Below are 24,380 nucleotides of genomic sequence, written 5' to 3' on the forward strand. Positions count from 1 at the left end.
TTGTTCATGGCAGCAGGGTGTTTGAAGCACATTATCAGACAGCCGTAACTGAATAAATGAAAACAAATTCAGCACAGCGTGGAGCATTTGGGAGAGATGAAAACCTTTCACAGTTGAGATACTTTTACAACAAATTTACTTACATGCGTGAACCAAGCTAAGAGACAGACCTGGACTCAGCTCTCGTACACTGGTGTCAATCTGAAGTAAAGACCAGATAAGCTCACTCTTGACACTGCCACTATTGTGACACTGGAGCCTCATCCGTGGCCTCTGTGCAGGTCAATTGATGCTGCATGGTCTACAAGAAGTCACAGGAAAGGGATGACTTCCAAAAAGACGGGAGCTGCATACTCAGGGGTCTCTGGGTCTCTTTGGAAAGACCATAATCTTTTTCCAGCTGTGCCTAAGAACACCCAGGTCCAAAATAATCTTCCTTTCCTCAGCCTGTAGCACCTTGAGTCCTTATTGAGGTGGGACTGGGGCAGGTGAAGGTGGCCTTCTCACTGGTAGTGCAGCAGCTCCTCCCAGCGAATGGGCTGGGAAAACACCTCCCGTTCCAACCAGAGTTCGTATGAGTACCGGAAGTCTTCGGGGAGCTCCAGCCGCTGTCCCAGCACACTCTGCAGGCAGTTGTCCACTGGTGCAAACTCTGAGTCTTGAGGTTTGTCGTATCTCCGGCTGTTGAAGGCTTCAATGTTGGCCCTCAGGGTGCATTCTTCAGCCTGGAAATCCCATGGTCTTGCATCAATATCTGCATTGAAGAAGAAACAAGACCAAACTAGTGTGGAAAAAGTAACTCTGGTAAGGTTTCAGCAAAAGTAAGGATGAAGATTTTACAGCAACCACATGCCTGAATTGACCAGAGTATTAGCCACTCAGTTATTCCTAATCAATTCCCATTATGTGTGCATTTCAATTTAAGGTATTTAAATGAAATATGTTAAAATAACTTGTAAATTAAGCAGAGTCAGAAAGCTTCCTGTAGAAATGCAATTATTTCTGCTCTGCGGTGCTCTTTAAGGACTCTATAATTACCAAGCTCCTGCTTTTTTCAGAAAGGCCCCACCACATCTACTGTAAATGTCCATAGATGTCTCAAGCAGAGACCAAGATTTAATGCATATAGCTAAAACCTGGTGAACTTCTTATGAGCTACTGAAAACATTTTTTAAAATTTAGACAAATCTAACTATGAATGATGTTGAAAAGCTAATAACTAGCTGTAAGAACCATGATATTTGAAACAAGTAGTATTACCTCAACATGTAACATGAAAAAAAAAGTTGTATTTTGAAAGTTGGTCTTTATGAGCTCTCAGTCTATATGAAATAGTTATTTGCTCCATAAAGGTTCCATAAATTCATTGGCAAAGCTCAGCTGTGCTCAAGGGGGGGAAAGGTCCAAGCTGAGTATCAAGCCAGACATACAAAGATAAAAATAATTACTCCAGGAAAAACCCTTCCAGATTGTGTCTCTGAAAGCCAAGATCTTCCCTGGCAAACTGTCCAGGTCAAGATGCAGTCTCTGCTAAGCAGTAAATTGCACAATCGAGTGTTGCATTATGTTGCTGATTTAACTCTTTTCAGGGAAGTGGGACACACACAACAACTTATCCTTGGCATCTGTCTTAAAATTGCATTATACTCAATATTGCCATGTAAATTCAGTTGTTACCGCAAACCCTTGCTCCAGGGCAGGTGATGTAGGTACTCGTCTTCTGCTCTTTTGGAGCATATAGTGCTCAAGCTATTTAAGTCACCCAAGGCAGGCAGTATCCCATAGCTGTACCCCGTTAGTGGCATAAGGCAGCCCTGCTGCCGTATTCGTCCCAACAGGGAACAATCAGCTGAAAAAGGCAGTGACAGGATAGCGTTTCCCATAAAAGAAAAGTAGTTCCCAGTCTTCCCCAGCCTTCCAGCTCTTTGGTTTTTGGGGGAACTCCACTAGCCCTAAAGTAAAATTAAAAATATCAAGTTTACTTTTTCATTCTTCTGAATTAATGTCATAGGGGTATCATGAGTATCAAAAGCCTACAAGTCTTCAAAAATTTATATTTTACAGTTGAACACCCTAACATAATTATAATGCTTTTCTGCCTTGTAAAAAACTTAGGTTAGGCTTTTACTTTTTGCCCTGTTTTGTTTTAAAACAGGAATGCTACCCAATTTTCCTACTTGATCCTTATTAAAAAGAAGATACATGCAGAGCAAAAATTTCAGACTATATTAAGGCAAAATGTCATTTTAATACTTTTTTTGCTTGTCCTAAGCTTGGCTCAGTTGTTGCAGCAACTGAGTGTACTTACAAGGGAATAAAACCATGTGGTCTGATGCACCCTGTGGATTAATACATGAGGAACATCAGAAACTTCATGGCGTCTCTCAAAAAATATAGATTTGGATTACATAAGAGCTGTTTAAACAGACCAGCACATCTAGTCTGTGCTTCAGCTTAAGGATTCAGAGTATCCACACTGCCAGGATGTAACCACTGCTATTTCTGAGGTGTGAGCTGCAGAGCTATCAGTCAGATTTTCACTCCATGGCCATCCTAAGCAGATACCAGGACAATTTAGTGGCTTGATGACAAAAGTGATTTGGGAATGCAAAAGTGCAGGCCTGGGCTTGGCGGAAACTCTTGTCTTGGAGACTCAAGCTGATTATGTCTCATTCTGATCTGATTATTCCCACCTTTCCTCATGCAATCAGTTTGTTCTCTTCTGATGGTGCTGAACGGTGCCTTAAAGCTTCTGAAAAAATCCCCAATACTGACTCAAAAAAGTTTATAGGCCAAACCACACCATACCCCTGTGAGCCGATCTCAACTCTGCAGGCAGAGAAGATGCTTCCCTGGCACTACTCACCATTGCCATAAGCCCAGTCATCGTTCATGCGGTGCCGCACCTTCTGGTAAATAGCAGACATGGTCTTCATGTTGCTTTTCCTCCACTGGCGCCCCAGGTATTTGGTCTGGATTTTCAACAGTTTGAGGACATACAGCTGCATCATGGCCTGCTTCACCTTCAGAGCTCGTTTCAGTATTGGGGCTGACTTAAAGACTACCAACATCTGTCAAGAAATCAAGAGAAATTAATGCAATGTGTTCAAGAAAGCCCACAAGTACTGCCTGTGCAGCTTTGGGCACTAACACCCGGGCCACGTACAGTACAAACCCCAATCAGGTCAAACAGGAGTGTTCAACATAACCAACACTTGCTGCACAGGGCTTGAGGGTCATAGAAATAAGTATTACTTGCAGAACAAAAAGCATTTTTGCATTTAAGGCTCAGTCTATGAAACAAAAATGGGCAGATTATGAAGCAGCAGAAGCTTCACCACTGCCAGAAGAAAGTCTCAGCAGGAAGGCTGGGCTGAAGCCCACTGTATAGAGCCGGTGACATGCTCAGATTGCAACACTGGCAGCCCACAGCAAGTCTTGGGGAGGCGGGACATCACCTTACCATTGTCCTCGAGTGTTTCCACTTGGTCAGCTTGTTGAGGATCCTCAGCAAGTTAATGCAGGAGAATAAATTTCTCCAGCAGAACTGGTTGTTGTCTCCAGCTTCCTGCAAGTGGAGAAGGAAAAGTGTAACCCTAACTGCAGTGTCCAACACCACTATCACAGAGATATCCTTGTGCTGAAAGTCTATTTTTACTGTCTGCACAGGTCTTTTTTCCAATGGAGAGTGAGCAGTGGAGCTCCCTCCTCACTTGGGTTATCATCATGCAGCTGACAAGCCAACAGATTCTGGGGAAAACCGTTCTGAAAGACTCAGATGTGATCAGCATTTTAATTCGCATTTAGGTTTAGAGTAAGAGCTAAGGTAAATCACATTATTCCATCATGGGAAATATATATTGTGGTAGATTTGAATTCGTTGTTTACAGTCAGAGAGCAAATTACAGCCTAGTGATCAGCACTGCTTAGAGAGCAGGTTTTTGTTAATTATATAAATTAATTCCTAAATTACCACATGCTTAGAGGACATATTACAGACAAATAAAAGGAAGTCACATAATGCAGGATGACAAACAAAAGCATTTTTATCAGGAGGATAAGATTTTTCTCTAACAAAGTTCCCTTCCAACTTAAGTGCAATTGATAGATTATTTTAAATATTAGCTAAGCATAAGCACGTCCAGCTCCAGGTTGCGTAAATATTGCCTGTGGCACATTTGAGCAGTAATTCCACTACAGTAACTTGCTTTATGCTTGAACAGCACTGAGCACAGCAGAAGTGTCCCACAAATAACCTATTCAGCGATGAGAGCGGAAACAAATGCTGCTTAATTTATAAGCCACTTCCAGCAAGCTACAGCTTCATGGCTGTAACAACTCATGGCAAAAACTGCAGCCTGGTGCATGATCCAGGTTCTGGGCATCCTCGTGAGGAGTCTGAGGATGACCCCAGGGAGCCCATTCTGTCAGAGTGTCTAATCCAGCTTTGAAACTGGATTTACCCAAGAAAATCCTGCCAGCATAATACCTTTGTTCTTAAAAGCAAGCACCAAACCTATCACTTCAGTAAGCCTGTAAAATGCTATTGTACATACAATTTTTAGAGGCCAAAAAGAAAGTGGTTCTGACATTTTATTTAATTCTGGGATTTGGTACAAGCCACTTTGAGCCAATCCACTTTTCTGGCAGTAAAGGCTATGCCTGTGCTGGAGGCTCCTGTGCACACAGCAGAGCTCACACACAGAGCCCAGAGGTGGGATATCACTGAGGTGCTCGCAGATGCTGCATGCAGCTCTGAAGGTGCCAGCTCAGGAGCAGCGCTCATGCAGTTTCATATCAGTGCCCAGTCCTAATATGCTCCCTCTGCACCAAGCAGTTTTTTTTCCAAAAAGACCTCAGTAGAATAAGCTAGTACCCCTTTCATAGGCAGCTGGATTTATTTTTGTCACCAATATGATGTTGTCTCTATAGCTTCAAATAAGTGGAAGGCTTTCCATCAGATTTACAGAACGAGGGAATAGGCTAAATGGACTTTAATCCTCCATTTACCCCTGTCTCCTGTTCCCCTCCCCATGGCACCATGACATAGTACAGCAGGGTCCTCTGCAGCCCCTTCCTCAAGCACAGGGAGCTGTGACAGAAGAGTGGAGATAGGGACCAGCAAGGAATCAAAGAGCTTGTCCTACAGCAGGAGGGGTGAAACCTGCGCAACCTTGCTGGGACTGCAGCCACTCCTGATTTATATCATGTGGGGACAGCAGTTACCCCACCGCCAAAGGATCCCTCATCTGGAAACAGCACTGCTGAACTCAGCCTGGTTTTCCATGGAAGGAAACTGAACACACAATATCCTGTGTGCAACCCACTGAGAGTATAATCATCTGTTCTGTCTGCTGAGATATGTGTTACGGCTGGGATGTTAAAATCAGTGCATCAGAGTGTTAAAAAAAAAGCTAAACCAACACACAAAATGTTGGCTGAAGGAACATAAATACGTGCATAAGCATATGCCTCAATTACCATGGCATGTTTAATTTCTATGAAATCCTTACATTCATGGGTATCCTCCCGAAGACAAACCCATGGTAAAATTCAAGTTGGTTTCTGCATATTTTGTAATTAAATTAACCTCCTGTAAGGCTAACGTCCATGTCTGCTGGAGGAAAGTGAAGAGGCACTGTCATTTAATGCAACAGCTCCCAAATTGGGGACCAGTCCCTACTGGGAATATTTTTCCTAAAAAAGTTCAGTCTTCTACAGCCGTAAAACTTAGCATGAGTGTAAGGATTAGCGTGAGCCATGGGAGTACTCAGCAACGTGTCGCTAGATGTCCCCATTGGGCCAGGACATGTCGCTGGGAGCCTGTCAGGGACACAGCCCTCAGCAAGTAGCCCACGGACCAGCACAAAACAGGAGACTGATGGTGTTGATAAAGAGGAAGACGATGTCCAGGAGTTTTCACCCCGAGCAGGTACCTAGAAGGAGGCAAGAAGCACTGGCAGAAGGGCACATGGAACGCCACTGGAGGACTGAGCCAGCACGCCGGCCATGCATGATGATCCCACATCACATCCACCCACATGTGCTCCACAGCAGGTTTTTACATAAATTTGTTCTGGCATAATAAACTCACAGTGGGAATTTGCATTGCAGTTGGCACATCAGGAAAGCCATGGCTACAGATCCAATAAAACCAGTTTGGTTGTCCTGGCTGACCACAGCCTCAAGGATTCATGAGCAACTTTGGTTAGTAGAAACTAGGGAAAATCTTCCACTTTAACTATTTTAACCTTTACACAGCTAAGGAAAACAACATAGGCTCAAGATTTTAGCAGCCAGGCAACGTGAGATCATTCTGGCCCAGACTGGTTTTGGTCGGGCTGCTTCTTAATGATTCCTGCATCATTTAGCAACTCACTTCCCTCTGATCCCCCTCCCTGTTAATTCCAAAGTTTGTCCCTGCTCTGCACCCTATGCAAGTCTAGCCTACTCTGCATTTGAATTATTGCAGTTATGAACCTGCCAGCATTAATGTCTCATCTATAGTCCATATATTCACACAGGTCATCATGCTGGCTGGTCTTCATAACACTTAGGCTCCCCTCTACAGGGAATTTGGCTCATTCCTTAATCTACTGGCATTTTATGAAATGTGAGTGCTCATGGCAATTTAAACCTGGGAGGCAATGGCCTCTGGGAAAATCCCCTTTAAAAGGAGGCTCTCTCATTTAGAAAAGTGAAAGGGAAAACTCTAAACCAAACTATTTTTATGGGTTTCACAAGGCCAGCAGTGCCTCCTCCCCAAACTCCCCACAGCTGATCAGAATAGCGACAGGAGGAATTTTCAAGTCTGGGGGGGGGGGAAGAAGTCTAATTTTGGAAAGGTTGGGGGTACAAAAAAAGAAGACAGAAAAAAGAAAACAAAAATCCTTCCTCACCCTCTCACATACTGCAATACTGTTTACAAGGACCCTTTCTGTGCTGCTTACCAGGCTTTCTGCAGTGAGCTCAGGCAAATCATAGACTGTACAATGTGGATAATCCAGGACGGAGATGCTGCAGAAGGCACAAAAGAAGGGACTTGTTAAGAACCAGGTAAATATGAAAGCAACTTTTTAAGATGATCTACATGATTATGCCCAGCAATCTGTAATGTCTTCTTTCCCTGTGCTTGGGATTTGAATTGCAAAGGCAGCAATGCCTGATGCAACAAGTAGTTTGGATGCGTAGCAACAATCCCATCTCCAGCAAGCCACATTGGGCACATGAACCAGCCTGCAGCTGGTGCCACGTGGACATGCCTCCTTCCTGCACTTGCGACTGCACAGATGGCATCCAAATGGGCTCGCAGCCTCACCGCTGCCTTGCATCTCAGCTTAATGGAGCACGTCGATTCCTCTTGGCTCCAAAGCACATCCTGAGTGCATTAATAAGGACTCAAAGGATTTGGATCCATTAAGACATGAAAGATTAGTTATTCATATGTATATTTTTAAAAAGGGAAAAAAACCCACAAACCACAGATCTTAGGTTATAATGGAGTATCTGATTATCAGCAAGAAAATTCATGAGGGCATCAGGTCTTTTGAAGCCCTCCAAGCCTATTGCCTCTGTAAAAGTAGCTAATAAAAAAACCCAAGAAAAGTATACATATGTGTGTGTGTACATATATATATATATATAAAGTGTATGTATACACACACACACTCTGATGCTATCCATGCCAAGACATATACCAATCTAAAATGAAGCATGCATTGTCACACAGCTTCAGTTCTTGTGTTCCCTCTTGTTTGCTATTTTTTGTTTTTAACTTCAGCAACCGAGCAACAAACTGACTTGACAGTCACTGAGTCAAAGGCGGTCCAGGATGAAGACCCAAGGTCAGGAGATCCCCTCAAACAGGCTTTCATTTAAAGCGTTTAGCCCAGGAAGGGCTTGTCTGACCACAAGGACAGATGCTCCTGCTGGCTCCTATCCATCATAACCCTAAAGCTGGAAGCGCCATGCAGATACAAGCAGGAGAGCTCAGAGGGAACCAGGACAAGGAGCCACACAGCTCAATTGCCACAAGTTGCCATTGTACTGGCATCACTTCTGATATTTCCTGTTGCACCATCACTGGCCTCAGGTCCATACATCTGAACGTGGCAAAATTCCATGAACCTTTTTGCAGGGCAGTGCCTGACATTGCTCACTGTTATCTGACAAACTGGTACTCTGGCTGGACAGAACAGCTAAACCTCCCTGGATCAGAGCATCCAGCTGCAAACCCCACCTCATTTCACAGGTGCATGTCCTGCCTGTGAAGCCTCCATCAGAATGCAGAGGAGGGAGCTAAGTGCTCCTGGGCTATGTTTCCTCCTCACTTATGTGGCTTTAAAGCACAGGACCAAAAGCGGAAATATTTATCAGCAAGATAATTAATATATTACTTTCTATTTTTTGATGCGTGCCTTCTCACATACACACAACCACACCATGAGGAGACAAACCAGCCTACACACAGAGCTAAAGTGCATCAAAAAGCAAGAAAAGGGATCTCTTCATTATTCCAACAGCAACACTCCCCTGCAAATGGGGAAATCCAGCCCAGTGCTACTGAGTTGTGAAAGAGTTGTGTTCTTTCAGTTCTTACACTGAGTTGCAGTAGTCCAGCCAGTCCCTATGCAGGCTCAAACTTGGGCTAGTGTCTTTCTAAAATCAGAAGTAAAAGGCAGTAACAGCTACACAAAATCTGAAGAAGCCAGGCAGAACAGCTGAATTACAGCTCTATGAAGCGGAAAAGACCTAGAAGACTCTTCCCCACCTAATCTTCTTGAAGTTGTAGCCCATAGATGCCCAGTGGCACTGGACTGCTTTCCAGGAGTCCACATAAAGATGAAAACGGGCCTACTGTCAGCAAGGGAGACAGGTCTACATGCATTTCAGTAGTCCAGTGAGAGACTGGACACACCGCCCCCCCCCCCCCCCCCCCCCCCGCATCTGTCCTTCTCATTAAGTAGAAGGTATTTGCTCCATTCCAATGTATTCCTTTAGTGAAGAGTATACTGCCCCAAAGCCAGGCTAGGGACCAGAGGTCACTTGGTCCCACCACATAGTCATGTGTTAGGGTTCCTCACGCACAAAGCCTCCCTGCTCCATCACCACTGTCTTTCCCAGAAGTGGCTGTACCTGTTTTTGGCAGTGATGTATGACATGATGTTTTGGTTGAAGAACTTCAGGATCAACGGGATGCAGTTGGCAAACACCAAATGTTGGGACACATACTCAAACTGAGGAAGAGAATTGAAATGGGTCAAGGTTAGCTGGAACAACTGGGAGCATCACCTGGGAATGGAAACCCATTTCCAGCCAAAAGCAAAGCAGTCTTGATGGTTTGCTCTAGACACCTTGCAGAAGTTTGCTGTGTAAGGCTTGCATCATACACAGCAACTTCCACCAGATGGAAAACTCCAGAGCCATGAAGTGGACACACAAAATTTATGTCAGTAGTTTAGGAATAGCTGCATGTAATGACTGCAGTGTAGCTTTTCAAAATATAATCTGTGGCAAAACAATATATGGATAAAAGGGAAGGAGATGTAGCTATTACATGAGAAAATATGATAATTCTATTGCTGTCACATGCTAATCCCAGTCCCTTTTCAAATTTTGACTGAAAAAGCACCCTTGCCTTCATAAATGCTTTTAATTTCTCTCCCCCTCTAAACATGAAATGGTCTGGGTACATACAGCTACATAATACAACAAATCTCTACTGTCCTCTAAAGAGACAGACACAAATAGCAGCAATATCCTATCCTATCCCATCCCATCCTATCCTACCCATGTTTGTCAATAATCTGCAGTCAACACCCCAAACCTGAGAGCAAACAAACAGTTTGTTCCTACATGTCTCATCTCAGCCTGGTACAAGCTGTCGACACTCCGCATGCCACCGATGACACCGCTGCCATTATTTGCAAGTAATCAGCAGTTCCCACTAGCTGGGATCTGAGATGCACTCACTGCTTGGAAATGCAGCTGCCAGCGACTAGTATGTTACATAAGATACAAACGTTACAAAGATAATGCTGAACTGCAATAATTTGATGGCGTTTCTCTGTTGGCATAAGAAATGCCAAATCTCAACACAACCGAGACAAAAAAACCTTGATTTGTGTTGGTGTGCAGGTCTGTGCAGTTGCTGCTCTACCAATGTGGCAGCCAGTGAGCACAGGGTGACCCCCAGCAGAGCCCAGATCAGCCACGCTCTCTGTTACCCTCCACTACTTTCTGAAAGCATTGTCTCAGACCCTGCAGTGGTTTTTGGGGTGCACCCTGAGACCAGCTTTGGCGCTGAAAGAAATTATGATGGCTCACCCAAAATCAGACACAAAAGCAGAATCAGGGGAGAAAATCCCACAGCTTTCTCCAGACTTAGCAACAGACTGCAAGGCTCCTGCTGTCATGAAGGAAGAAAAGAGAGGAGCTGCTCTGGAGTAAAGTGAGAAAAATTAGTGAAGAAACGTGGGGGGACCCTGAACAAATGTAGTAACTGTTGTAAAAATACAGGATTTTGTTTCATTTTATCCAGTCTAATATATGGATTTATATTTATCCTCAGATAAATATCAGTGGGCTTCATAACACAGATGGATTCGTACCATGTTGAAACTTTTAAAAGGAAAAAAATAAATTGAAAACACTAATTGTTTGACTCGCAGAATGGGTGGAGAACTGATCTGAGGCTCTGTAGAAACCGGAGCCTCAAGATCTTGATCCTGACGAGGGACAGAAGACTAGATTAGTTAACCTCAGGAGGTTCTACCAGCACTATTTCTGGATGTTGGAGATTAGAAAGAGCAAAAGAGGGCCTTGTCTAACTCCCATTCCCTTCCCCCTTCTACCGGGGAGGCTCATGCTCATGATAATCTCCTAAATTTTAATCTGATCAGCCACGGTGTGAGTTTTTCCAGAAGTCTGAAAACTCCTTCCACGTGAGTGGAAACAATTCTGTCAAAACACAGTCAGAGATATATTGCAGACAAGTTATTCCTGCCTGAGTAACCCTATACAAATCCTTGCCCAGGGCTAGGGTTCACTGCTATGGAAAAGCAATCTGCAGCTCCTCATGGAAACCCTTCCTGGACAGGTCTTTTAGGAGAGGGTCTATCTGGACACACCAGCTTCAAGACCAGCTTGGCAGTGGCTGACCCCTTCCTTCTCTATGCTCACCTGGTAGATGTGGTTCAGCTTGAAGTGCTTGAGGAGCAGGAGCAGCAAAGCTGAGATGCTCTTCACGATGATCTCTTTGTGTCTGTTCACGTCAATCCCCAGTTTCATGCTCTGAAGAACGGTAATGCTGTGTTGGAGGGAAAGAAGGCAGCAGCACAGTGGATATGGGAACAAGGAGAACTAAGGGACTGTTGAGTTCATATTAATCTGGACAGGTTCTGCTGAAACAGGGACCTTCAATTCCCCCTGGGACTCCCGTTTCCATCCTCTCCTGCCTGGTGACACCAAAGTGCACTAAAAAAAGGGGAAAAAAAGCTGATTGCCCTCCACCAACAGTCCTGGGGGAGTGGTATGAAGGACACCTGCCCTATGTTCACGTATCTTTATGATTTGGGTCAGTTACCATGATTTTATGATTTATGCCACTTAGCTAGCAGAGCGCAGTGGCTGCCAATTGTGCTCAAATTGTTACGCTTTTGAAAAAACAGCATCACTTCCTTGACTTTCACTCCTCTGCCCGGCTGGCAACAGTAGCTTGCACCTATCCAAAGAGATGTCCCCAAATCTGTAGCACTCCCAGACTTATTGGCAAACCCCAACTCTCCTGCTTGGTCCAAGACTTTGTGGCAAAGCTGGGATGGCTGGTGGCCATCTTGTCAGGGACTTACGGCATCTCTTCAGGCAACACATCTGCCAGGATATTGATGGAGTCGGTCTTGGCTTTGGAAGTGGGTGCTGCAGCAAGGAGGATCTTCAACAAAGCTATCTGCAGAAGAGGGCGGGCGTGGAGAGATGGTCCCAGGAAGAGGCATTCCTTCCTTCCCCTTCACTTGCTGAAATGGGACAACTTCAAGGCAACTCTATGGGGTTTCACTAGTACAAGCTTGGTTCACCATGATGGACTGACTACACCACAGCTCAAATTCTCCTTTCATACCTTGGACAGACAGGCCAGGTGCAGGAAGCACAGCAGCTCTGTTTCAGCCTTAATTTAGGGCATCATGAACCCCTGAGCTCTAGTAGTATGAATAAAACAATGCAAGGGACACTTGGAGCTTAATACATTTAAATCAGTGTTTCTCTCTCCCTACAGACAGAGTGCACGTGACCCAAGTAGCATCTCAGAATCACAGATTCACAGAATGGTTTGGGTTGGAAGGGAGCGTAAGGATCTAGCTCCAACCCTTCTGCCACAGGCAGGGGCACCTTCCACTAAACCAGGTTGCTCGAAGTCTCATCCATCCTGGCAACATAGCTGAATTTCAGGACATGCATTGTATTCCTCTGGGAATCTCTTGGGGCCATGGGAAGGCTGCAAGGGATGCCCCTGTAAGGAAGATCATAGCCTACAGAGTCTCCATGGTTTGAAAGCTATTGAAAGCACAGCCAGGTTGCCAGAGACCTGAAGGCATTAGCACCTTGTTTGCTGAGCCATGTAAACCATGATGATGGCTTAGTTTGGTTCCTGGCCCAGCTAGCCACCATGCTCAGAGATCAGCACAATATTGTAATGAAAAATTAATCTCAGCAAGAAAAACAAAGGCTCAAGGGACCAATGAAGTCTGTAGGTTGCTGCTTGAGGTCAGAAGTGAAGATGCCTGCATCAGTATGCAGTAAGTTGCTGGTAAATAAATTGCTGGTGAGTCACAGCTCACGCACCTCTAGAGATGACACGAGGCCATCCCTGGCTACGTCTCCTTGCTGTCCAGAGGGAAGGAGCCAGCTTTGAGCTCCCACCAAGGTGAAGAACTTGGTTCCTTGCTCCCAGTCCTCTGCACACATCCTATTTTCCAACCACTGACATATCTCCAACAATTTGACAATGTCCCTGCGTATCTACACTCCTTGATCCTCTCAATGACTCTTTTTGGACTGTACTTTACACCCAACACTGCTCTGGATTCCCACCAAAATCTCATCATTCAAGTCCTGAACACACCCCAGCAGCCTCGTGCTGAGCTCTGCAGCTCACAGATTGGGACCATTCCCCACTCAAAAGCTCTTCTTTGCTTTTAAGAAACAGGGACTTACCATATACTGGGGGAGATTGTACAACATTGCTCGATACAAGACCTCACAAGGGGTTTCTTGGACGTCCTCTTCCCCCTAGCACACAGAAACATTAGAAACAAGGGAAAATTAAGTATTTCCAGTCCACACACTTGAGATATGTCAGTCATCTCCATAAAACCCAGCCTGGGGACTTAATGATGGACATAGCTGCATGCTGACTGCAAGCTCCAGGCCTTTCTCCCTTAATACAACTAAACAAGATATGGACTTCTACAAAAAAGAGCATCCCAGGTGTGTCCTAAGGATCATGGAGAATGTATGGATTTCTATGACACCTCGGAAATCTTGCACACATCTGTCTAGTGATGGGGTGCAGCAACTTCTTACCAGAGACATGGGGCACTTCTCCAGCTCCTCCTCGTTCTTGATCTGGATGTCTGAGATGGAAACATACTTGTGCTGGAAAAATACACAGAGGTAGAGCAATATCACAACTGGAGGTCAGTGATGACAACAGTTGACGGTTTCAGTAATATCCGAGTTAGGTGTATAGGTCACAGCAGATATATGGAGAACTCATCTTTGTGTGGGACATCCCTCTGTCCCTGAAGCCCTCCCCACATCATGCTTTTGATTACTTCCACCTGCTCCTTCTAGGATCTCTCCGTAAGTAAATGGAGAGGGGCAATCCCCTCCAAAAGGCAATCCAGACCTTAGATAGGGACAATTGGCCTCTGGAGGTGTCTCACTCAGCGTGGAATGCTGCAGGAGCCAAGACTGGCCATGCTTCCCCCTGAGAACAGCACAGGTCTGGGCATGTATGTCCAAACCCAACTCTGTAAGTCTGTTATCTTCAAAGCACATGGCAAATGCTCACAAGGACAAAGCAATGCCCTTGGATAAAGGGAAAGTCCAAGCACTGGACAATTTACTTGGAATTGCAGTGAGGACTCGGTTTTCCAATTTTTGCCCCAATTCTTGCAAGAAGCTCCAGAAGGCTTTCCTGTCACAACAAACAAGGAGGGATCTTCTTACTCCTTCCAGCAACTGTGTTTCAGCCAGAGGTTAGATGTGAGGCTACCACACTGCATGTGGTGGATATCCAGCCCCTCTCAAGCTGTTCAGACCTTGAATAGATTAATCAGATTGTCTTCCCAAGGCAGAGAGCAAGAGCTCAGACTGAATATGTTGCCGTACATCAGCTGAAGAGGAGCAGAAGACTAAATTCACATGAAACATTTACTGTGGGCTGAGAGCATACATATGAGGAACCTGAAACTCATTCCAAGTGCTGTATCACAAAATTTGTGTGTAGACTTGATGCCCTGCAATCCCCCTATGGCCTTAGTGATCTTGGTCAATGATTTCTCCACCCCCATGAGATCCCCATGAGTCTAATCCCACCTCAGAGTATCTGCTGAGTGCCACGGAGCAAAAATAGCAAGGGATGAGGTTAGACAAGCTGACTGCCACTCAATAAGCCTTTCTGGGCTGCTTCACCCAAGCACTACACATGGAGCCACCATCTCACCTGCTTCAGTGTCTTCACGCTTTCATGGATGGGCCGTGGTAGCCCTATCAGGGTTTCAGTGTCTCTGTGGAGGAGGAAAGAAGGTAAGTACAAAGCTGGGAAGGAGATCTGTGTTCAAACACTTCCATGTCATACAAGGTAAAAAAGGGAGCCTGTAGTCTACTGAGTCTATCGAACGCATCCCCAATGTGTCAGGGATTAGAAGAGGGGTTGGTGTGAACTGTCCACCCTCCCACCTCCTCCCCAGCGAAGCCTGCACAAGAGAGGAGTGACACTGGGTAAAATCAGGTCTCCATGTGGAGCCAGCTTGAGCCCAACACTGCACCTAGAAATGAATATACCCTGCTGACACTGTACCAGGACAACTGCACTTGCAGCTTGATTTATTCACAAACTGGGTAATTTGTTGTGGATACCACATTGTCTTGACTCCCTCCCACATCAAATCAGTCTCTGGCTTGGGCCAGGGGTCACTTATTCTGGGTTAGGTGTGATTTTTAATAGAAAGAGGTCCTTGGAGACCAGCACCTCCAGAACATGTTTTTGTAACACTGAGTGCATTGCTGCAGCCCCAGCAAAATCCAGTGCTGTGCCACATCATCCCGAGCGTGCCTTAGGCTGGCTGAGTTGAGAAAACCTGAGCTTTGTGGACCCCTCCCACCAGTTAAACTGCACTGATGGAAGCTACGGGACAGACTTTGTTGGACCTATACATGTAACACTCACTGTCCCAGCGTGAATCCAATGAATTTGTTCCTACTTGCTTCCAGGAAATGCTCGATGTCTTTCTGTCTGATGGAGCAGCAGAGAAACAAAAACAAAAAGGTTGGAAAACAGACATATACCAGACCACTGCCTACATTGCTCAGAAAGCACTGCAGTGTGGGACCAGCAAGAACCTTTGAGATTTCTAGGATTTATTTCTGGAGGTCTTAATAGCAGCAGGTGAGAGCCACCATTGCTCTTGTTGGTTGGGAGCAATGTGAACCAAAACCATGTGTATTTGCTGTGCAAGCCCATGGAAGAGTGCAAATAAATGGACAGGAGTTCTCTACAATCAGCACCTTATTTATCCACCTTCTGTGCTCCTACTACATGCATCTTCAAGTAGCATCTGCTCTCTTTGAGGGAACAAATGTTGTCTCCACAGTCTGGCAAATCATGTGGTGCTCCGAGAGAGCAAGCTGACATCTTGTCCACCCTGGGCATCTTTCATGAGAACTGGTCAGAGTCTCAGCATGACAAGTAGGACATGAACTGTGAGCCAAGGCTCTCACAGGCAGAAAGAAACCCAGCTGCATTTCCAGGCACCAGCCAAGAAAAACAGCAATCATTTGATTTCAAAGCTGAGAGCATTAAGTTACATGGAGTACCATGGCACCATGTGTGCAGAGACCCATGTGGGAAATGAGTTCTTGCTGTGTCCCTGCGAGGAGTGCTCTGGATAGACACACTTACCTGTCACTGCTCCCGCATGAAAAAGGATGTATTTGCTCCTGTGTTTTAAAGATACTGTATTAAATCCAAGTTTTGGATCAACAGCAAAAAAACTCACGTGGATTAGAGGGAAAGGAGCAGAGGTTTTCACTCTCTGTTCCTAACGCTCCCCCATATCATGTGTAGCATGGTCTCAGGAAGGGAAGGCACTAACTCCTTTGTTCTTAGATGTTTTTCTCCAATCTTTCACCTTAGAGCAAGGCCACTCAAAAAGGCAGAAGAGTCCCACTCAACAAGCAAGAGGCAATATCATTAACCAGTTCCCAAGATGATTAGTCTAGGACCTTGCCTTACTAAGACCCATCGATACTGGTAAAGCTGACCCTGCTCCCACAGCACTCTAACACAAGCCTCCTTTCCAGTACAACCTGGCAAGCCAAAAGCGGCATTGCCTCTTATTGGCCAAGCTTAGCCATGCTTGCTTTGTAAAACCTGGGGAAGGGCGCAGCTAAACCCAGTCCAGAAAGGACCAACCGAGATAAAAAAAAAAACCAAAAGAAGTGGAGTCACTTCAGTTCAACTTGCCAGAGGCCAACAAACTTGCCACGGACTGATGTTCAGCCTGAAATGAACTCCAGGACAGGTCATGCCAGGGGAAGATGGCAATGACACCAGATGGTTTTACCTGACTTTGGGGGCCCAGGGGAGCCCTTTGGGAAATGACACCCTTTCAATAGGCAGGCGCTGAGCAGGCATTGTGGGGATAATTGCATCCCGCTCCATCAGGTCCAGTTCCCCCTCGATCCCGCTGTCCACGTCATCATTCTCCTCTTCATCGACTCCTGCTTCATCATTCTTGAAAGGGTCTCTCTCATTGTAGATATCCAAACTGTCTTGCTTCACCAGGGGCTGCAGCAGAAGGGGAAGGAAAAATTCAAGTCACTCTGTGGATTTTATTTCCCTCTCAGCTGCTGGCACCAGACCTCTCTATCCTGGAAGGCTCAAGCTCCCAGACATTCCTCAGGTGAATATTTCCCTCCTAGCTGTTGCCACCAAAGCCTGGACAAGGAATAATCCCCTCTGTACCTCTAAACTTGCTGCTCTAGGAGGTGTGACACCATTTTCCATCTTTACTTTTGGAGCTACTATCTGACATCTCTCCCCTAGTATAACAAGTGTTTTCATCCTTGGACCATAGCATGGCAGCTCCAAGAGTGGAGCTAAAACAAGGCGAGCTTGCTGTAAGCAGTTTGCTCCTTAGTGCTTATCAGCCCTTTGCCATAGGGTCAGGATGTCCTCTTGCTTCCTCCAGATCAAGTGCATTGTGGGGCGGATCTGCCACAACTGAGACTGGTGGATGAAAAACCGGACATGAGTTGGCGATGTGCACTCACAGCCCAGAAAGCTGATGATATCCTGGGATGCATAACAAGAAGTGTGACCAGCAGGTCGAGGGAGGTGACTCTCCCCCTCTGCTCTCATGAGACCCCACCTACAGTACTGTATCCAGCTCTGGGGCCCCCAGCACAGGACAGACATGGAGCTGTTGGAGCAGATCCAGAGGAGGGTACAAAAATGATCAGAGGGCTGGAGCACCTCTGCTATGAAGACGGGCTGAGAGAGCTGGGGCTGTTCAGCCTGGAGAAGAGAAGGCTCCGCGGAGACCTTAGAGCGGCCTTCCAGTACCTAAAGGGGGCTTGTAAGGAAGATGGGGACAGACTTGTTACTAGGGCCTGTAGTGGTAGGTCAGAGGGTAACAGTTTTAAGCTAAAAGAGGGTGGATTCAGACTAGACATAAGGAAGAATTTTTTTTACAATGAGGGTGGTGAGACACTGGAACAGGCTGCCCAGAGAGGTGGTAGATCCCTGGGAATATTCAAGGCCAGGTTGGACGGGGCTCTGACCAACCTGACCTGGTTGGAGACGTCCCTGCCTATGACAGGGGGGTTGGACTAGATGAAGGTCCCTTCCAACCCAAACCGTTCTGTGATTCTATGAAACTGGAAGACACAGGAGCACTTGGGGGGAAAGGGAACCATGCTCCCAGACACAGGCTGGCTTCTTGAACAGGTGATGGTCTGCACTGGAAAACCATCCTGGGCCACGTGCTAGGAGGATGCACCTGCTCTTACCCTCCGGCTGCGGTGACCACGCTTCTGCTGCTGCTGCTCCATGAGCTCGATGGAGTAGGTGGGAGGCGAAGCAGCACGCATGCTGCGCATCACCTGGATACTGTCCTCTGGCAAGGGTGGCAGCCCCAGCTCCTCCCGCTTCCTCACCTTCATCACCTGCAGGGCTTCAAATCCACCCAGCGTGAACTAGGGACCAACAAAAGAGTTGAAAGAGCAGGGAGCAGACATCCCACCTGGACTGCATGGTGCTTCCAGGGGAGCCATCAAACTGGAGAGTTGAGGATGAACACACCATGTCACTGGTTCATTCTCCAGACTTCTCCCCCACCCCACATCCTCTGCATGGCTCAGACCAGCCTCATCCCAGAAGAAACTGCTTGCCTTGTGTCAGCTTCCTGTGCCATCCTAAATAACCTCGTTATGGTTGGATTGAATAGTAGGGAACATCCAGGCTGCATCAGCACTATTCCCAAAATGACTAGTCTCTGGAAAAAGGGGTTTGCACCCACCAGAAGCACCTTCCAGAGCAGGAGCAGGACCTTCTTTATGGGGAAGTGTGGAGCATGGCCACTGCAGAACTTGGTCACCATCGTGAAAAGCAGAAGAGCAAATGGCTCTTCAGTGTGAACAGGGAAACCTGGTGGAGAGAGGGACCAGGAGCAGGTTCAGGGAAGATGCCCTGTCCCTGACGTCTCCCCACTGGTCCAGCATGACAAAGGGACCTTGTTAGGGCACAATGAACTTTGTGGCTCACTCAGCTCCATCCTGAAAGTCTCCCGGCAGGTTTTCCACTCAGGAGGATCCACCTCTTGCTCCACACGGATATTTTCCACCATCAGGTACATGACACTGAGCAGCACTCTGCCAGGACAGCATGGCAGGCAGGTGACACTGCCAGCCAGAGGCCACTTTTTCCCCACAGGCTGTCCCATGGCCTCCACCCAATATGCTAGTGGGGTTATGAGAGGGTGTACCTGAGCTCCGTGCTGTCGGCCAGCGAGATGGCTGGCTTCCTCAGGGCACTGCTGCAGGCCTGGCTGTTGCTGCAGGGAAGAGGATGCGCTCAGTGCCAGCCACCGGGCACAGGCTGCTCCTCATCCCAACCCTCTGCCTATGTCCGCAGTGGTGGGAACAGCACGCTGGAGGACATGCCGTGGCTGCGGCACCTCCCTGGTCCTCAGTGAAAAGGATGAGGTAGGAGAAAGAAGAGGACAAGAAGGATAGGGAGAAAGAAGATGAAGATGAAGAAGGAAGAAGATGTCGAGGAGGGTGGGGAGAAAGAAGATGAAGAAGAGGAGCATGAAAAGAAAGAGTAAGGTTAAGAGGACAAGGAAGGTGAGGGCAGTGTGGGTCCTCTCACTCAATCTCCATGTTGAGGAGCTCCAGGAAGGCGGTGAAGGTTCCCAGCCGGTACAGGAGGAAGCTGTTGTGCCGAGACCAGTGCAGGACATCGCCTTCATTATCGCAGTCTCCAAAGACACCTGGAGAGGCCCAAAGGAAGGCACTGGTTAGCGGGGAGCTACCTTTGAATGCCTGGAGCACATGGGACCATCCTGGGAAGGAACTTCACTGCACCGACCTGCACAACCCCAAGAGATGGTTTCTCCCAAGCCCCCATCCTGAAGCCAGGCAGCAGACACGTGGCCACATCCAGACATGGGGGATGTGGTCCTTACCCTGTGCCAGGTAGAGGATGGCCCGTGCTACTTTGAGCCGCTTGTCCCTGCTGACCACCTCTAGCCCATCCAACAGGTGCATGATGTAGGCCTTCTGCTGAGCCCCATCCAGCTCCAGCCACTTCCTGTCCTGCACTGGAAAGGGGACACAACAACCAGCTGGGTGCCTCCCCGGGGATCCCACTCTCACCTTGGGGGGCTGCCCTGAGCCCTGGAGTGCCAAGCCCAGAGCTGGTACCTTGAGTGTGAAAATCCTCCTCAAAGCACCTCCTGTTGTTGCTGAGCTCAGGCTCCTCGGTGTAGCTGTAGAGCTCTGATGGAGAAAGGGGTCAGGAAGGACCCAGAGGACTTTCACCCTCCTCCTCATTGCCAAATTCCTTGTGGGGCTGTGAAGCATCCCTGCATACCCAAGGAGATATGGGGCAGAGACCTAAACTTATCCCTGAGCTCTTCTGCAGCTCCAGGGAGCATCTCAGAGCCACCCTGTGCTAACAAATTCATCATTTTTATCCTCACGCCCAGGCTGAGCTGTTTCCACACTCCTGTCCACAGCGATGGTGCTCAACCTGCATCTGCAATTTCATAGGCCTTTTTGGAGGGCCATTTTCTGTCCCAGTTAAGGCAGTTTGGAAAGGGAGGGACCGTCGGAGCACCCAGGCAAGACCTGTGCTGATTTCACACCCAGCAGCTTGGCCATTTTGGGACCTACAAATAGGGGCTGGACTTGAAGAGACACAATGTTGTGCCTGTTCCTATATAATTCCTATAGTCCTGTGGTGCTGAGCAGCGCCATGGGGGACTGAAACAGTCCTGCAAGGGAGGAGGAAGGATCTGTTGCAGAGAAAATGTGCTTTAGCCAGGCCAGCTCATGCAGCTGAGACACACACAGCTAAAAATAACCCCTTTGCTGGTAGAGACACGCTCAGACCCCGAGGGTTACAGGGCAGAAGCAGCCAGAGTTGCCGCACAGCAGGAAGATACAGGATGAGGACTTGACCCATAATGGCACCCACAACCAGGGGTGACACTTCCCAGCCTGGGCTGTGCCACTAGACATGCCACCCGTCCTCCCACCCCCTGCACACCTGTCATCACATCCTGGGTAATTTGGAGAACAGGGTAATCCCCGTGCCCCCATGCATCCCTTTTGCTTGTCCCTGGGGAGCGAGTGGCTCTCTATTAATAAATCCCTCTTGCTCTATTCCCGAAGGATGATACCACTCGATATCCATTCCCCTATCCCGCTCACCCAACTCCCTGAGGGATTTTTTTTCCCCTCCCTGGCAGGCATCTATTAATAGCAACGCAGCTCCCAAATGCCGCTTCACCTGCTAACTCGGCGCCGTGGCTGTCGGCATCCCCGTATTCAAACTCCAGGTTGGGGCAATCCACCGAGCCCTGCGGAGAGCATGTTGGGGTTAGGCTGGGGGGCTGGTGCATCCCCACGGATATTTTGGGAGGCAGGATGGCTGCCAGTGCTCTCTGCCTTTGCATTAAAGGTCCTCCAACCACCGGAGCAGCGATTTGTGCACGGATAATCTTGATGCAGGTTTCCAGGGCACAAGTGGGACATCTGCATGAGGCTACTTAAAATACAGTGCAAATTTGGAAGGCGAGTGCAAAAATAGCATTTCTCAAGTCCCGGGGAAAGAGAGGCAGGACCCAAAGTGCCAGTGAATATTTGATGCATTTCAAGAGCCTCACATCTGCTTAAAAACAATGTCTGGAGCTGGTTTGAAGCAAAGGTGCCCAGGAGGATGCAAACCTACGATGTTCTGTCCTCAGCATCCCAGATCCAACAGCTTTTGGGGCTGGGCTTTGGCTTTCTGAAGCCCATAGGGTTGTGGATCTCCCTCCCTCTTCCCCTGCAGATGAGGAACTGGAGCATGAAACTTCGCCAGAGGATTACGGCAGGGCAGTGAGAGGGCGACCGCAGCCAGACAACCCAATGCCAGCATCGGGCTGCTGTGCCCCAGGAAGGGAACACATGAATGGGTGATCAACTAAATTAACATAATTTCTCATTCTGAGTCCCAGCAGCCCTTCTCAGCAGATGCACATCATCACGATTAATATTGATGACCCCAGAGGATGTGCAGCTCCGGGCTGAGCCCGACTTGCTCACAAACACTGGTTTCTCACCCAATTTTTGCAGCCAGGCCAGCGGGCTGGTTCAGGGAGCTAAAAGCCGACAAGGAATTTGGTGAAGTGCATGCAGCGCTAATCCGCTTTGCGAGGCTGAGCCAGAGGAGAAAAGCAAACCCCAAATTCACGGGTAAGGCTCGGGGGGCCACGGCTCAGGCACCATCCCCGGGGCAGGAGGGACCCTTTGTGGGTCAGCTGTCCCTGGGGAGCCCCTGGACCCACAGCCACTTGGTGGGGAAGCTCACAGGGGTCCTGCGGTGGCTTTATGGCAGCTGGGGGCATCAGTCCTGGGCTGGATCGTGGTCTTGCTCCCCCAGCCTGGCATCCGCGAAGCTGGACAAGCACAGCTGGGGCAGAGCAGAGTGATGCAGCCCGGGGTGGTGGTAGCTGTTTGGGCAGAAGGGGTGAAGCGGCGGGGAGGTGGTGGTGCATTGCGGCCTCTGGACCCTGGCGGGGGGTGGCGAGGCTAAGTGGGCGCCTGGAAAGTGTAGGGGAGCTCGGTGCCTAGCTGGGCCCCCAGAACACTGCCGACAGCTCTGGGAGTGGGACGCAGAGGTGGGGGGCAGCCTCCCTGGGGTCCCCACTCCAGACTGGGCACCCTCCACCCCCGCGGGACTCCCTCAAAACCCCAAGCCGGGGTGGAAGGAGGGGCGGGGAGCACCCCCAGGGCCGGGAACCCCCCCAACCCCCGACTGGGCTCCTTCCAGCCGCAGCCCCCGGGGACCCCAAGTGGGGGCGTCCCCGCATCACGAGCAGAAGGAGCCCGGGGGGACCCTCGCCCTTACCTCGGACTCCTTCCGTTGGCTCCTGAACAGCTCCCGGCTCTTGGGCTGGGGCTGGGGCTGAGGCGGGGGCTGGGGCTGGGGCGGGGGCTGGGGCTGGGCCGGCCGAGCCCGGGCCGGGGCCGGGGCCGGGGCCGGGGCCGGGGCCGGGGCCACGCCGCCCGCCGCCTCCATCCGTTGCGCCCCTCTGCAGCGCCGCCGAGCACGTGGGGGCCGGGCTCCGCGCCCCGCCCTTGGCCCGCCCCCGCCGCATCCATTGGGCCGCCGCTCCGCGGGGCGGAGACAGAGGGCACACCCCCGCTTCGCTATTGGGTGGGGGGCGGGGCCAGAGGGGTTGTGGAATGGGGTGGGGGGTCCCCGGGGGGTGGTGGGGACGGGGCGGGTGTCCCGGGATAACGGTGTGTGTGTGGGGGGGTTGCTGTAACCCAGGGGGTGACGGGGGGCTTGGGAAGTTGCAGGGCTGTGGGAGACCCTCGGGACTGTGGGTGCTGGCAATAGGGGGTGCTGGGGGGGGCACACACAGACGGGGTTTACCTGGAGATGACAGGTTTTGAAGGGCCGTGGGGTGTCCCAGGGGTGATAAGGTACCCCTGAGGGGTGCTGGAGGCAAGAAATGCTTGGGAGGGGGCGTTATCGGGTGTCCCTGGAGCTGCTGGCAACAGGGGTGTCCGTGGGAATGCTGTGGAGGACACGGAGTGCCCCTGGGGGCAATGGGCTGGGGGAGCAGGGGGGGAGCTGCTGGCTGCAGGAGGTGCCCTGGGGCTAATGGGGGTGCAGGGAGGGCCGGGTCCTGCTGGCACCCGGGCGGCTGCAGCTGACCCACTGCAGGCAGGGGCCAAGGATCCCCAAGGCACCCCCAGCATCCCCCACAGGGTCACCTGCTGGGCTGGGTTGTCCAAGCCCCCCTTACCACAATGTTGATTAAAAGCAACTCCTGGAGGGCTGGAAACCAGGGGTGGGAATGCTCCAGACTTCCCTCCCTCTCCTGCTCCTCTCCTCCCTCCCTCTCCACCCCATACGGGGGGGACGGTTGCTTTTGAGGGGGTGACCATAGGTATGCAGCCAGGGAGGTGCTTGACAACCCATCTTGATGCTGCTCGCATCCCACATCATTCCCCAGCCACTGGAAAAACAAAGTCTTTAGGTCGGTATTTCCCTCCGCCACCCCAGCAGCATTTTCAGGTCCGCGCCAGGGATGTGACAAATCAGGAGCAGAAAAGATAACGGGATTTTTTCCAGCACTGCTCAGTCCGCTTTCCCCAAGGACACATCAGCTGCAAAACAGCCACCCACAGCCCAAACAGCCCTGGCTGCCACAAGGATGTGTGGCCACCGGAGCAGCTCTCCCAACTGGGTTTTACATGGCAGCGATGGGAGCTCAGGGCTATGGCACCACATCGAGCTTGGGGACAACCTCCCCATCCAGTCCCTGGGCATCGCCACCCCTCACCCCCTTGCTGTAACCCCCCAGCCCAAAAAATTC

The 24,380-nt window shown here is 49.2% G+C and overlaps 1 protein-coding gene across 4 annotated transcripts; it reads right to left on the reverse strand.

Moving 5' to 3' along the window:
* Window positions 1-119: 119 nt before the first annotated feature.
* On the reverse strand, window positions 120-24,293 carry STRIP2 (striatin interacting protein 2). 4 transcript variants are annotated; one of them, XM_080391290.1, is made up of 21 exons: window positions 22,901-24,293; window positions 21,299-21,368; window positions 20,209-20,283; window positions 19,971-20,105; window positions 19,655-19,775; window positions 19,269-19,337; window positions 19,049-19,155; window positions 18,804-18,931; window positions 18,295-18,480; window positions 16,848-17,071; window positions 15,452-15,517; window positions 14,726-14,789; window positions 13,582-13,653; window positions 13,213-13,287; window positions 11,850-11,947; window positions 11,182-11,308; window positions 9,136-9,236; window positions 6,951-7,017; window positions 3,464-3,568; window positions 2,867-3,071; window positions 120-754 (listed from the first exon to the last, which is right to left on the reverse strand). In XM_080391290.1, exons 1-21 carry the CDS (start codon window positions 23,069-23,071, stop codon window positions 504-506), a joined length of 2,517 nt encoding a protein of 838 aa, XP_080247416.1. In that variant the 5' UTR covers window positions 23,072-24,293; the 3' UTR covers window positions 120-503. The 4 variants fall into 4 exon arrangements, with proteins under 4 accessions (XP_080247416.1, XP_080247415.1, XP_080247418.1 ...); XM_080391289.1 differs by having other exon boundaries at window positions 19,971-20,100; window positions 20,209-20,369; XM_080391291.1 differs by lacking the exons at window positions 120-754; window positions 2,867-3,071; window positions 3,464-3,568 and adding an exon at window positions 3,670-5,936 and having other exon boundaries at window positions 19,971-20,100; window positions 20,209-20,369.
* Between the last annotated feature and the right edge of the window lie 87 nt (window positions 24,294-24,380).

The sequence above is a fragment of the Falco punctatus genome, assembly GCF_963210335.1.
Source record: "Falco punctatus genome assembly, chromosome: 6".
NCBI classification, from domain to species: Eukaryota; Metazoa; Chordata; class Aves; order Falconiformes; family Falconidae; genus Falco; species Falco punctatus.

What these genes read in the sequence shown, in the direction of transcription:
- STRIP2 (XM_080391289.1), bottom strand. Translation starts at nt 23,071, where the DNA reads ATGGAGGCGGCGGGCGGCGTGGCCCCGGCCCCGGCCCCGGCCCCGGCC. An exon ending in TGCTCTGGAAGGTGCTTCTG is followed by an intron (nt 18,481 to 18,803) that starts GTGGGTGCAAAC and finishes GTTGGTCCCTAG; the next exon opens with TTCACGCTGGGTGGATTTGA. An exon ending in GTGTTGCCTGAAGAGATGCC is followed by an intron (nt 11,309 to 11,849) that starts GTAAGTCCCTGA and finishes CCTCCAACACAG; the next exon opens with CATTACCGTTCTTCAGAGCA.